This window comes from Helianthus annuus, chromosome 16 (assembly GCF_002127325.2).
Source record: "Helianthus annuus cultivar XRQ/B chromosome 16, HanXRQr2.0-SUNRISE, whole genome shotgun sequence".
NCBI classification, from domain to species: domain Eukaryota; kingdom Viridiplantae; phylum Streptophyta; class Magnoliopsida; order Asterales; family Asteraceae; genus Helianthus; species Helianthus annuus.
Window position 1 is genome coordinate 156,440,811 of NC_035448.2, and position 14,174 is coordinate 156,454,984.

Sequence of the window (14,174 nt, forward strand, 5' to 3'; positions counted from 1 at the left end):
GATGCTAATATCCTACATGAGTGATTGTTCTCTCTGTTTTTTGTCGTGTTTTGCATGTCTTCAAACTTTTTCAATCCATACCTATTTCTAAGATATTTGAGAACCACAATAGATGGATTTGTATCTTTGTATTTTTGGTTTGAACAGTCATGTCTCGCATTAATTGTTTTAGGTGTGCAGAACTGTTACGTTTACTCTTTTAGCCAGTTGCAGAAAAATCGAATCGTGACAACAATTGATTGAGAAAATCAGACAAAATCGAATTTGCTTGAATCCACCTATTTAATTAACTGAACCGAACCGCATCAACATAAAAAACACCATTATTTTTTATAAATAGTATGTTATGTGTCCAATATATGATTGGATTTATTAATTGAAACTAGCTTGAATCCACCTACTTTATGTTGGTTCGGTTTATACCAAATTAACCAAATTGTGATTTAGATATATTAACTCGATTATGAACAGTTTGGCTTATTCAGTGTCGGTGAATTAATTGAACTATTTTCTCCAACAACTGAATTAAGCAGATTGTTTGTAATCTAATCATATTGGTTATGAAATCTAAAAACCGTTTACAAACTTGGTTTTAGCTCAAACCAAACCAACAAATGCTCACCTCTAGGTATATATGTATAATATGAAATAATTGAAAAAACCCAACTTTTACATTTTCTATAAATAATATATTATATGTCAGTAAGCTTTGTTATAGTTTTGTATTGTATATATAGTCTATCATTTTTCTCTTTTATAGAGCTTATTTATATTGTTTTTATTTGGCTCATAAGTAGATTTGTAAATGAACCGAACGTTCATGTTGGTGCATATTTTGTGTCTGTAACTTGTTCTTTATTAGCTTTGTTATTTTACTGTCTTTTATTTATCGACTCTGTATGTATTCGTCAGTCGACCAAGTCGGATATCCTCCTATCTAGCTTACGTCCGACAGTTGTCTCTTTGGTATGTTTGTTTAAACTGATGCATGTTGCATTTGGTCAATAGTTTATGTCTTGTGTGTGTTTATTTAAAGTTCTGTTGCAAACTGTTTAACAGTTTGCAGCTGATCTGTTTTGCAGCCTCTCGACGAAAGACCATCTCTCGTCGTACATGTGTGTGACGAAAACATCTTGATTCATCACACTGTCTTTCGTCCCAACAGTGACGAAAAACCTGGTTACTTGTCGACCAAGGTTTGACGTCGGGCCCTTTATGTTTTTCGTCATGATTGGGCTGGGCTGCCTATATAAACCACACTTGGTCTTCTGTGTGAGGTCATGAGAGCATAACCTACTGTGAGTTTATCTTCAAGCATTGTGTGTATATGTATGATGTTGTTCTCATCCGTTTTATCAATAGACTGTGAATCTTTGGTTACTTGGTGTTCTTGATATTCTATGTTTGGTTTTGCGTCATCACGGGGATTCCGCACTCGTGACCGTGTTTGTTATAAACAGGGATTTGGTTTTGTAATCGATCCTCCGAAAACGGACCTACAAGTGGTATCAGAGCATTGGCTCTACTCTTATCCTTGTTTAAAACCAAACATAGTTGTGTTTTCATCAAGTGTTGTTTGTGATTTTTCAGATTTGTGTTCTTGAAAAACTTTCATAATTTTCTGAAAAATTCCTTAAAATCTGTCTAGATCTTGTTATTTGCTAAAAGTTTTATCAAAAAACTTTGTTATATTAATGCTTGTTCACGTGATAGAACTGGGTTTTCATTGAAAGTTAATTCTCTGGTGAAAATTTTGGCCGGAAACTTCATATCTTCATTAGTTATCCTTCAAACCTTCAAAGTGTTCTTGATTTTAAAATTAAAAGATAATTGATAATTGATTAAAATATATGGTACACCATCATGGGTTGGTAAGATGGGTGTATTGTTAGGTTGAACGGGTGTCCTTGTCTGTACAAAAGATAAGATTTGCTTTTTGAAAAATCTCACCAACTCTCTGTGTCTTTGACCATCTTTGACGAAAAACCCAGTTGACGAATTACCTAGTATTTCGTCAAAGTAACTCCCTGTTTTTCGTAAAAGTGTTTTTGACGGAAAGCCTGTTTTTTCGTAGCAAGTGTTTTTGACGAAAAACCAGTTTTCGTCTAATTTGTTTTTTCGCGAAAAAACATAGTTTTTCGTGGGGGTCTCTAGTGATATTTTCAACAGAATGTTTGCAAAAGTCATTTAACAGTTTCTTTTCAAGTGTGTGACTAGCTATTCTAATTCATACATCAAACATGAGTTCTAGTCATGGGATTGGAGCACTGGCTCAGGCTCGGGTCTGGATCCGACCTCCGCAGCGACTTGGATGAAAATGATGATGCCACAACAATCAATTACTGCAAGTCAATGGGCATGCATAACGAATCAAAATCAAAGCATTCAGAATTTGTTATTAAGTGAAAGTGAATCGGGTAGCAGCAATCGCCCACCAAAGCTCAATCATATGAACGACTATCCATCATGGAAAGGTCGATTTCACACTTATGTTCTAGGGCAAAACACCGAGCTATGGACGTGTTTCACTACGCCATATAACAGAGCTCTTGAAGAAGCAAGATCAAATCCAACAACCTTGGCAAATATGTAGGAAAACGACAAAAAGGCATATGATTTGGAAAAGTAGGCGTTTGCTATTATCAATTCGGTTATTGTACTAGCACGAAAGCCTTATGGGACGCCTTGGTAGCAAGAGGAGAAGGAAATGCGGCTGCAAGAAAGACACGCCACGATTTGTTGAAAAAGGAATTTGAAGCATTTCAATTCATGGAAAACGAAACATTAAATGATATGACAACTCGTTTTTATCATTTAATCAGTGAAATGTATTCTTATAATGTTATTTTAACCCAACAGGAAATGGTTGCAAGGTTTGCTGATGCCCTTCCCCCAAAGTGGAGTCCATTCATTGAATTGTTAAAGCATACGGGTGTTTTAGACACTGCCACTATCTATGATTTCATTCAGAGATTGGAAAACAAGGATGAAAAAGAAATCTGGAAAGCTAAACGCATTACAGTTCCTCAAAATCCAGAAATCTACCTTGGAGGGTTTAATCCTGCATCTAGTTCAAGTTCCAGTCAGCAACCAAAACTACAAACGGCCTTTGTATCCAATACAAGCCCCTTCCCTCAGTAAACTCCTTAGGTTTTCGATCCAAGTGCCTCTCTCCCACCACCACATCTTATTGCACAAGCTCATGCCCTTTCAAAACCTCAATTAGATCCGAGTGCCTGGTTCCCTAAACCCCAACCTCAAGCTTCCACAACTCAACCTCAATTTGATCCAAGTGCCTATCTTCCGCCACCACCACAAGCCCAACCACCACCACAAGCCCAACCACAACAAGCATGTTACAGTAACAACTTTCAGCCCCAAAACCCCAACACCGTCGGAGTTGATACTTCAAACCTCTCACAAGTCAGTATAGAAGTTGCAAAGGAACATATGGAACTTCTCATCACAATGTTTAGTGCCTACTGTGGACTGGTTGCAGGTCAAATTGGAAACATAAATTTGACAAATGAAGATTATCAACTGATAGACCGTGATGAAATGGAGTTAATTGATGTACTTCAAAGTACATATGTTTATAGTGTATATTTTGGTCAGTTTTCGGTAGTTTTGAGTCTAGTTTAGGTTAGAATTTCGATACTGCTGACGTTAAGCTATGATTTCAGGCCCCGTTGCTTAAAGTGATGAAAAATGAGTCAAAACGAGCAGTTTGGAGGAAAAACGGGATTCGAACGCGAGTTGGAAAGCTCGAAAATCAAGAAAATAATAAAATATTCACCAGGGTGCGCCGCCGTACGTCTAGCCCCCCCCTCTCGCGCCCCACCTAGCCCCTAATTCGTGGCTGTGTTTTGCAGCTAGGGTTTCAAATAAAAAAATCCCAAGAAATTCAATGGAGAACCCTAATTACGAATTTTAGACATCTTTGGGCAATCTTAGTGCATTCTTGGAGCACAATCGGAGATTTCAAGGCTTTGGAATCATTGGTACGAGTCAAGGGCGAAGAATCGAAGCATATCTCGGGTTTTCTAATCCCTTGTTTTGTCGATTTCTTTCTTAAGAACTTGTTATAACGAATTCTAGTTTAGACATCTTTGTTTTGTTTGCACTTATTGATATGCTTGGCTAAACTTTCAAGCCACCTAGACTTGATGAATGGATTAATATGAAGTTTTTATCGTTTTTGTTAATTGCATGATTATTATGGTTGATTGTGTTTTGTAAGAAGTTTGATTTAATTATTTGACGTATATGCATGCTTTGAGTTGGTTTATTGTTATTATTTGCTTCATATGATTCTTAGTGACGGTCTATATCACAATATATAGTCATATTAGGGTATAGGATTTTGGGGAGTGTATATATCACGTTAGGAAACGTTAAATCTTTAGGGAAAATTGCGCAATAACCCCTAGAAGTAATTGGTTATAATTTGCTAAATCTTAGTGTTCTACTATTCCTAATACCTGGAAAGTGAGGGGCTATTGGTAGGTCTTACCCGGCGAATTGCTTTAGATAGTCCTTGGAAAAGGTCGTGTCTTGGTTTACCTGTCGGTTTTATTAGTCTATCAAGTCAAATTTATTAATTCAAACTACCCTAGATCTATGATTGGAAAAGAGTAGGTCAACATTAGGGTACTTACACATTAATTAGACAACTGGAAAGGCGTCTAATAACTGGTAGGATTAACAGCCTAGGTAGTTCCATAGGTTTCTCCTTGAGAAGGGTCGAGGGGCTTAGTTGGTTCTTAATAGGTTTAGTATTATATGATCCCGGTTCCATAATTCATGCATTTAACTTAATCGGTAATTCTTAAAAAGTAATCCAGGATTCTTGTTTAGGTGGTCTCGTTCTCCATATAAGAAAAGCCTTTTAGTCTTCATTCGTCCTTAGTCTAGTTTTAGTTAACTTAGTAGTTTAATATAGATTTCCTAGATTTTCCATAACCCCCCCCCAAACAAATAAACAAGTTTTAGTCGTGTTTGTCAATGTCTATTAGAGTCTAATTTACGTGATACATAGAGTCCTGTGGTTCGATATCCGGACTTCCTAGGTTATACTACATTGATCGGTACACTTGCCGATTGTGTGGTTTTAGGTCGAGTCTAGAATTAAAGCTTTGCAGTGACTAGTTTAGAGAGTCTAATTTGGTTAATTTTTATAGTCTGTTTAGCACACATCAAGTTTTTGGCACCGTTGCCGGGGACTCTTGGCAATTGCGTTCATTAGCTTTGATAGACTTTACTGCGATATACGTGCTTGGTCGTCTGTTTTGTTTTTTTATTTTTCATCTTGTGTCTTAGTTACTAGTGTTTGTTTGCTTTTCTTGTGTTCAGGTTTTTGCTTGTAGTGGATGCCACATCTTCGCTCGCACGAACCGCCACCACCAGTCAACGAGTCATTATCTCAATTGGGCCAAGGCCCACAGGTTAATTCTTCATCTTCTTCTCGTTTCCCCAATTTTGATTCCACCCCGTTACCCACCCCACCTCCTACACCACCACCTTCGCCAAACCATTAACCTAAAACCTCACCTAAAGTTTCTCCACCCGATAGTCCTACTTCTAGTGCCTCTAGTAATCCAGACAACTTAGAACCAATGGCCAACGCTAGGCAAACCGTCCATCAGCGAGCCACCCAGAATTTCACCGGTCTTGTCTCACCCATTACCGTTCCACCCATAGTTAGCGAGAACTCATGGCAAATTCCATCTTATGCCATGCAGGCCATTACCAATAGCATCCAATTCCATGGACGCGAGGACGAGGACGCACCGGCCCATATAAACCGGTTCTCTCGTATCCTTGCTACTTTTAGCCTTCACGGTGCCCCTAATGATGCCACTTACTTGCAGCTTTTCCCATTTTCATTAGCTGGCCGTGCGGCAACTTGGTTGGACTCTCAACCAACCGGTACCTTTACCACATGGGTGGGGCTTCGTCAAGCCTTTTTGAACAAGTACTTCCCGCCCGCTAAAGCCTCACGTCTTAGAGACCAAATCCACTCCTACCGCATGGAGCCCGACGAGCTTTACTACCTTGCTTGGGAGCGTTCCAAAACCTTTGTGCTCATTGCTCCCAGCATGGTCTTTCCGATTGGGCTTTATGTGAGAAATTTTATAACGGTCTCACCCAAGAGACTCGTGATGGTTTCGATACTAATGCGGGGGGCATATGATGGGTATTCTTACTGTTGCTGAGTGTCTAGAGCGGGTTGAGGCATTTACGCAGTCTCAATCGCAATCGCGAGCTGATCATCGGTATCAAAGTGGTAATTCGAATACCACTACTAGTGCACCCGCCCGAGGGGTGTACCATGTCACCATGGATCCTAGTTTAGCCGCTGTTTTGGAAAACATGTCTAGGGAACTTTAGGAAATTAAGGCTAAGGTAGACAAATGTGAGTATTACCGAGGGGGTCACGACACGAGTGCGTGCCCATTGCTAGTTGGGTGAGGAGCAAGTTGATTTTGTAGGAGGTTTTTGTAGAGGTCAACCTAGCGGGTTTGGTAATAATAATAATTTTGGGTCGGGTTGGCGAAACAATAATAATAACAACTTTAATAATAATAACAATTTTTGATCAAATGGACCCCCTGGTTTTCAAATAGCTCAAAATACCAATAGGGGTCAAGGTTTACTTTTTGGTGGGGGTTCAGGTGGGCAGTTCAACAAGGGGTTCAATGGGCAGGTCAAATATGGGGGGTCAAATAATCAGGGTCAAACATGTCAAGGTTCAAGCTATGATTTAGGGGGTAGTCTAGAAAGGATGGAGTCCATGATGAGTCAATTAATTGTTAGGGATCAAACCACCCAAAAGACCCTTAGTGACCACGACCTCATGCTTAAGAACCACCAAGCCTCTTTCCAAGACCTTCAAAGTGTCGTAGGAGATATGTCTAGGAAGTTAGAGGATAGATTACCCGGCCAGTTTGCAGGTAATACCCAACTGAACCCTAATGCTCATGCTAAAGCCATTACCACCCGTAGTGGTAAAACCGCAGGGAACCCTAGAGGTGAGGAGAGAGTAGTTGATGAGGATGGAGATTTCATAGATGAAGAGATCGAGATGGAGGCTCCCGACAAAGTGCAAAAGAGGCTAGTCCCAGCATGTACCGCACAGCCCGAGGAGTCTCAAAGTGAGAAGAAAGTTGAGAAAACCCCTATAGATGTTAAACCTTCACCCCTAGTAGACCATTCGCATGTCTCGTTTCCCTCACGTCTTAGGATCAGAAATACTCAAGGGAATATGGGCAATTTTTGGACATATTCAAGAAATTGAAGATTAACCTTCCTTTCATTGAGGCACTTCTATCGATGCCCAAATATGCGAAATTTCTTAAGGACCTTCTTAAAGAGAAGTTAGGGGAGTTGTCCAATGTCCCGTTGAATGGGGGATGTTCCGCCGTTATGTTAAATAAGCTTCCCGAAAAGCTTACCGATCCCGGTATTTTTACCATTCCTTGTCTATTCGGTAGTAATACCAACAGTAGAGCTTTAGCCGACTTAGGTGCTAGCGTCAATTTGATGCCCTTTTCTCTTTATGAGAAGCTAGACCTAGGAGAGCTTGCACCTACCCGAATGACATTGTCCTTAGTTGATCTGGCCATTAAATACCCTAGGGGTATAGTTGAGAACTTGCTAGTTAAAGTAGACAAATTCGTGTTTCCCGCTGAGTTCATAACTCTTGATTTGGAAGCGGATGAGAGAGTCCCCATTATACTAGGTCGTCCATTCTTACGTACCGCTATGGCTCTCATAGATGTTTACGATGGTAAGATCACCCTTAGGGTCGGTGAGGAGAGAGTTACATTTGAGATAGAGCGTTCCATGAACCACCCGAGTGGTTCGGATGACTATAACGGTCCTTGTCATTCCGTCTACTTCTTGAATTCGTTTATCTCATGTGTCGATCAATGCTTATAGTACATTAGTGGAGTGGACCTAGTGGTAGGAGAGAGGGTAGATGAGGAGGTGAAGAGTGTAGATGAAGTCGAAGAAGAGGGGATTCCTTTAATTCCCGAAGTCTTAGCCATTAGTGAGGACACCACCCAACCCCCACCCTTAGAGCTTAAGGTACTTCCATCTCATCTAGAGTATGCTTTCTTAGGGGAGGGTTCCGAGCTACCCGTCATTATATCGTCGAAGTTAGAAGAGGGAGAGAAGTTAAGGTTGTTAGAGGTTTTGAGGGCCAATAGAGAGGCCATTGCATGGAGGTTTTCCGACATCAAGGGCATAAGCCCTTCTGATTACACTCACCGGATACTCATGGAGGATGATTTCAAACCGGTGGTGCAACCCCAAAAGAAGGCTTAACCCCAACATGCAAGATGTAGTGAAGAAGGAGGTTCTTAAACTCCTAGATGCCGGGATGATCTATCCCATTTCCGATTCTCCATGGGTTAATCCCACTCATGTTGTGCCTAAGAAGGGGGGGATGACCGTTGTCATGAACGAAAAGAACGAGCTTATCCCTTCATGTACGGTCACGGGGTGGCGCGTGTGCATCGACTACCGAAAGTTGAATGATGCCACCCGTAAAGACCACTTCCCACTGCCCTTCAGAGATCAAATGTCGGAGCATCTCGCCGGTCAACAATTCTATTGTTTTCTCGACGGCTTTTCCGGTTACTTCCAGATTCCCATCGCACTGGAGGATCAGGATAAGACCACGTTCACATGCCCCTATGGCACCTACGCGTACCGAAGCATGCCATTCGGGTTATGTAACGCCCCAGCTACTTTTCAGCGGTGCATGGTCGCCATATTTCAGGATATGATAGAGACTTCCATGGAGGTTTTCATGGATGATTTTTCAGTATATGGTGACTCTTTCGATGCATGTTTGGTGAACTTGGAGAGGACGTTGAAGCGGTGTGTGGAGACGAAGCTTATGCTAAACTGGGAGAAGTGTCACTTCATAGTGACGGAAGATATAGTACTAGGGCATAAGATTTCTAGAGAAGGTATTGAGGTAGATCATGCGAAAATAGATACCATTAGTAGATTACCTCCGCCCACGAGTATGAAGTCGATTAGGAGTTTTCTAGGGCATGCGGGATTCTATAGGCGCATTATTAGGGATTTCTCAAAAATTACCCGCCCCATGACCCGTTTGCTAGAGAAAGACGTTCCATTTGTCTTCGACGAGGAGTGTCTTAAGGCCTTCAACTTCTTGAAGGAACAGTTGGTTAGTGCACCTATTCTTATCTCGCCCGACTGGAGCTTGCCCTTTGAGATCATATGCGATGCGAGTGACTATGCCGTTGGAGCGGTACTAGGACAAAGAAACGACAAGCACTTCCACCCCATCTACTACGCGAGCAAAACGCTCAATGATGCTCAAGAAAACTACACTACCACGGAGAAAGAGCTTTTAGCTGTAGTTTTCGCTTTTGATAAATTCCGCTTGTACCTCGTGTTGTCCAAGACCATAGTATTCACCGATCACTCTACGTTGCGTTTTCTTTTTCAAAAGAAAGACGCTAAACGCCGACTCATTCGGTGGATTCTTTTGCTTAGCGAGTTCGATATTGAGATTAGGGAAAGAGAGGGGCCGAAAGTGTGGCGGCCGATCATCTATCGCGTCTAGAGGATCCCAAGAGAGAAGAAATTCGTGAGGAGGAGATTGGAGACACGTTCCGTCACGAGTCTATAGAGTTTGTTGAGGCCGAGAAAGAGGGGTTGCCATGGTTTTACGACTTAGCGAATTATCTCTCTAGTGGCAATGTTGTGAAAGGGATGTCCACACAACAAAGGAAGCGATTCATTAGCGAGGCGAGAAAATATGTTTGGGACGATCCTTTTCTCTTTAGGATGGGAGGAGATAGGGTTCTTAGACGTTGTGTGTCAAGAGAAGAGGGGTGGAACATTATTAAACATGTGCATGAAGGCCTCACGGGAGGACACCATGGTGCACACGCCACAGCCCAAAAGGTATTCGATTGTGGTTTCTATTGGCCTACCGTTCTTAGAGATGCCATTGAGTTCGTGTAGATGTGTGATGCATGTCAACGAACCGGCAATATTTCCGCCAAAGATGAGATGCTTCAAAACCCCATTCAAGTAGTGGAGGTTTTTGACGTTTGGGGCATCGATTTCATGGGACCCTTCCCAAACTCTAAGGGAAACCGTTATATACTCGTGGTGATTGACTATGTGTCTAAATGGATTGAGGCTCAAGCTCTTCCCACAAACGAAGCCCGAGTAGTCTTAAAATTTCTTAAGAAGCTCTTCTCCCAATTCGGTACACCGAAAGCCTTAATTAGTGACCGTGCCACTCATCGTTTGTCTACCGCATATCATCCACAAACAAGTGGACAAGTGGAGAATGCGAATCGCGGTATTAAACGAATCTTAGAGAAAACAATGGGTAAAAATAGGAAAGATTGGTCCGACAAGCTAGACCATGCATTGTGGGCATTTAGAACCGCCTACAAGACGCCCTTAGGAACCACACCTTTCATGATCGTCTACGGAAAAGCTTGTCACCTTCCCGTAGAGTTAGAGCATAGAGCGCTTTGGGCTTTGAAAACCGTTAATCTAGACATGACCGAAGCCGCTAGGAAGCGTTTCTTTCAAATCCATGAGCTTGAGGAGCTTAGGGATGCGGCGTATTCCCGATCGTTGGGAATCAAGGAGAAAACGAAAATTCTACATGATAAGAAGCTAAGGAAGGTCAAGGAGTTTAGCAAAGGTGGCAAAGTGCTTCTTTACAACTCAAGATTGAAGCGTTTTGTGGGTAAGTTGAAATCAAAATGGTCGGGACCTTATATGGTTCACTATGTGTTTCCGTATGGAGCGGTGGAAATTATGGATGAGTCGGATGGCCGTAGTTGGAAGGTGAACGGCCATCGATTGAAACATTACATTGGAGGAGCGTTAAACAAGGACGAGAGGGAGGAAACTCCTCTCGAAATCCCACCTAAAGCCGCCAATTAGTGTCTTGGGATGAAATCCCAAGTGTAGAGTTTGTACCGTTTGTAACTACGTTCGTTTTCGTATTTTTCATAGTTTTCGTGGTTTTTCGTGTTTGTGTTTTATGTTTGTGAGTGATTTTGCAGGAATCGTACCGTGGAAGAGCTGAACTGGCAAAGAAAACGATGTCTCAGGTAAGTTTATTGGACACTTAGAAATAATTTTGGGAGTGTTGGATGGTTGGGAAATGTTTGAAAAAAATTCTAAGGCATGAAAGGCAAATTTTTTCGAAACATTCTGTGAAAAACGGGCCTAGACGTAGCGCGAGGCTTTCCCCCCTAACCCTACGCGTCACGCGAGGCCCCCCTGGGCGGTTTAAAAATTGTTTTTGACCCTGTTGCTGCATGACACTTCATCTCTTCACCCTTACGAAACCCTAGTCGCCCAAACACTAAAATCACCATATCTCACTTATTTTCCACCAAATCACTCCATTTTTCTTCCTAAATCATCACAATCACGTTCCCTACAATTCCCACCATACATTTCACCTGAAATCGCGATAAATCTTCGCGTTTTTCGACAAGCTCGTGCACCACAAGTTCAAGGCTTCATTTTTCTTGCTAAGTCCGACTCCAAGGTATGTTTTCTGTGATTTCTCGTTAGTAGGTAACGTTATTGTTCATTTGTACTATCGGGTCAGTCATATTTTAGGTCTAGGGCTTGGGTAGTTTGCAAAAGTTGAGATTTTTGATCTGTTAATGATGCTAGTGGTATGCGGGTGGTTTTGTTTGGGATGTTTATACAGAATGGGGCTTGCGGATGGTTCGGGTTGGTTTACTTGGGGTTGTTCGAGACTTGTGGGGTATGTTTGGGCATCTAGGCCACGTGTTTGAGCTCTATGGGGTTGTTTAGCTAACACTAAGAAGTTTTTGCTAAAAGAAATAGGTTTTTGAACTAATTTTTGCAAATCCAATTAGTTTTCTAAACGGCTTTTACAAAACGTCGCTTTATGGTTTCAAAGTTTCAAACTCTCACTTGTTTAGCCTCAAGGGTAGGGATATCTTGGCACTAATGCTTAATTGAGGACAATTAAAGTGCCGGGAGGAGATAGTTACATTGAGTCTTAAGTCGTTTGAGTTATTGAGTCTAGTAGTTTTCTTAGAGTAGTACTTAGAGTCTAGTGTCGGGTTTACTAATATGCATGTACAAGTTCACAACATTTTGCCTGTACTCAATCTCCATTCGGGTAAAGTGATGTTCAACTTACGCTTTTGTAAACGGTAACCCATTTTTTTCTTCAACTTTATTTTTAGAATTAGCGCGAATGGAATGCTATACGGCTATTCTAGTTTTTGTTTAAAAAAAAATTAAAAATACCAAAAATAGTTTGTGATTACTAACACTCTGCATTGCTTTCTCTTGTCGAAATTTTTCATGTTTTGCAGAAACATGTCAGGTGAAGGCTCATCCTTTAACCCAAGGAAAAGGAAGATCCAATGTCGAGGTCAAGATAGGAGAGTGTATTCTCGAGTTGAAAGGCTAGTTGATCACCCAGTTTTGGATTTCGAAGAAGATAGTGAAGAAAGGAACAAAACTAGTGAAATTTGTGGCAACTAATATGCTCGAAAATCGCACAATTGATTGGGAATGGTTGCAAGGAATCGGAGTTAGTGACCGTGTAGCGGAATTGCTTGGGCCGAGACTGAGAGAGGCCATGGATTGTCGTTGGCCACAGTATACGGAGTTGACACTTGAGTTTCATTGTACTTTTCATCATAAAGAGGGTACTTTTGCTGAGAAAAATGCAGTTTCATTTTCATTGGGCAGGAATTTGTATGAGAAAGTATTGCTCAGTTTGGAGTAGCTTTGGGTTTCTACACTGAGAGGGAGGTTCGGACGGATGATTTTGTTAATGGGTTGAGGGTTGTATACAATCATGCTCGGACAAATTGTTTGGGTCCGGAGGAGTTGGCTAGATTCTAGGAGACTATTGCGACCACACCGTTCTCCGGCACGAACCTTATCTCTGCGGTTCGTGATCCGATATATAGGTATATTCTGAAGGTGTTGGCGACTATGATTGTGGCAAGAAAGTCGGGTGAGAACAAGGCTAACTGGTTGGATCTCTTTGCCTTAATGTGTATGGTTGAGAAAAGGAATTTGAATTTGGCGAGTTTTTTCGCATGGTCTTGTAATCGACCTCGTAGAGGGGGGAAACGGGCGGCGATGGATCTTGGGCCATATATTTCTAGGTTGGCAACGAATTTGGGAGCTCTTACAAAATATAAGGTGGGGCAGATGAGGGAGAGTTTTCCAACGACTTACTGGAGTGTTGGGGATTTACAGTTGGCAGGTATTTTATCATACTCGGACCCACCTGAAAGGGAGCTCAGAGAGGGTGCACAGGTTCAGCCGCCAGCAGGTACTGAGGCGGCTGAGGTCTTACAGGGTGCTTTTCCGCCACGTCAGCAGCGACCTCGGCAGAGGCATCAGATCCAGCTCCACAGCACCCACTTCGACAGCCACGACCCGACCCATTCACTCATGAAGCCGCTTATGACCTGACTCAGCAGCGGATCGATCAGCTAGAAGACAGAATGAGAGTTGATCATCAGTGGACGATGCAGAGCCACCACCGCCAGGATTACATGCTTAGGTACATGATGTCAGGTATGCGTCTAGATGTTCCTCCACCTTTTTCTGGATTACTTCCACCACCGGTTTGTGGAGGTGAGCAGCAGGCTCCGTACGTCTATGGACAGTATCCGGGGTATGATCAGTGGGGTGGACAGAGTGGGTATGGTTATGGTGGGCAGTATGGATGGCAGCAGGCAGGAGGTTCAGGAGTGCAGCAGATGGATGAGGAGAGAGATGAGGAGTGATGGAGATAGACTGAAGCAGCATATATCCTTTTATGATTATTTTACTTTATGCTGTTTTAGTAGTTCGATTGGGTTGTATTAGTAAGACATATGTTTTTATCTTTCGTTTGAACTCCGGATGTTGGTACGTTGAACGTTTGGTAGTAGTTTGCTTGGTATGGTATGTTTGCTTTAGGTTGATGATTGGAGCTGCTTTCCGTTCGTGTGAGAGAGAGTTTTGGTATTTTTGCTGAGCACGTTCGAATTGGGGGGCTTATGTAGAAACGACTGGCACTTTGACAGTCTCACATATTCAGCTAAGTCGTTTCCCTTTTTGTTGTTGTATATTATTATTTTTTTCGTTTGTACTTTTTATTT

The 14,174-nt window shown here is 41.9% G+C and overlaps 2 protein-coding genes across 2 annotated transcripts; both read left to right on the plus strand.

The window, feature by feature from the left end:
- Window positions 1-7,332: 7,332 nt before the first annotated feature.
- Window positions 7,333-8,331, plus strand: LOC110919793. The gene is made up of 2 exons (XM_022164048.1): window positions 7,333-7,893; window positions 7,942-8,331. Exons 1-2 carry the CDS (start codon window positions 7,333-7,335, stop codon window positions 8,329-8,331), a joined length of 951 nt encoding a protein of 316 aa, XP_022019740.1.
- A 1,680-nt stretch (window positions 8,332-10,011) lies between these two features.
- Window positions 10,012-12,478, plus strand: LOC110919794 (protein NYNRIN-like). Its single transcript, XM_022164049.1, has 4 exons — window positions 10,012-10,857; window positions 11,079-11,126; window positions 11,704-11,797; window positions 12,381-12,478. Exons 1-4 carry the CDS (start codon window positions 10,012-10,014, stop codon window positions 12,476-12,478), a joined length of 1,086 nt encoding a protein of 361 aa, XP_022019741.1.
- Window positions 12,479-14,174: the final 1,696 nt, after the last annotated feature.

What these genes read in the sequence shown, in the direction of transcription:
- LOC110919793 (XM_022164048.1), top strand. Translation starts at nt 7,333, where the DNA reads ATGCCCAAATATGCGAAATTTCTTAAGGACCTTCTTAAAGAGAAGTTA. An exon ending in ATAACGGTCCTTGTCATTCC is followed by an intron (nt 7,894 to 7,941) that starts GTCTACTTCTTG and finishes CAATGCTTATAG; the next exon opens with TACATTAGTGGAGTGGACCT.
- LOC110919794 (XM_022164049.1), top strand. Translation starts at nt 10,012, where the DNA reads ATGTGTGATGCATGTCAACGAACCGGCAATATTTCCGCCAAAGATGAG. An exon ending in CGGATGGCCGTAGTTGGAAG is followed by an intron (nt 10,858 to 11,078) that starts GTGAACGGCCAT and finishes GTGATTTTGCAG; the next exon opens with GAATCGTACCGTGGAAGAGC. An exon ending in GGTTGTTCGAGACTTGTGGG is followed by an intron (nt 11,798 to 12,380) that starts GTATGTTTGGGC and finishes CATGTTTTGCAG; the next exon opens with AAACATGTCAGGTGAAGGCT.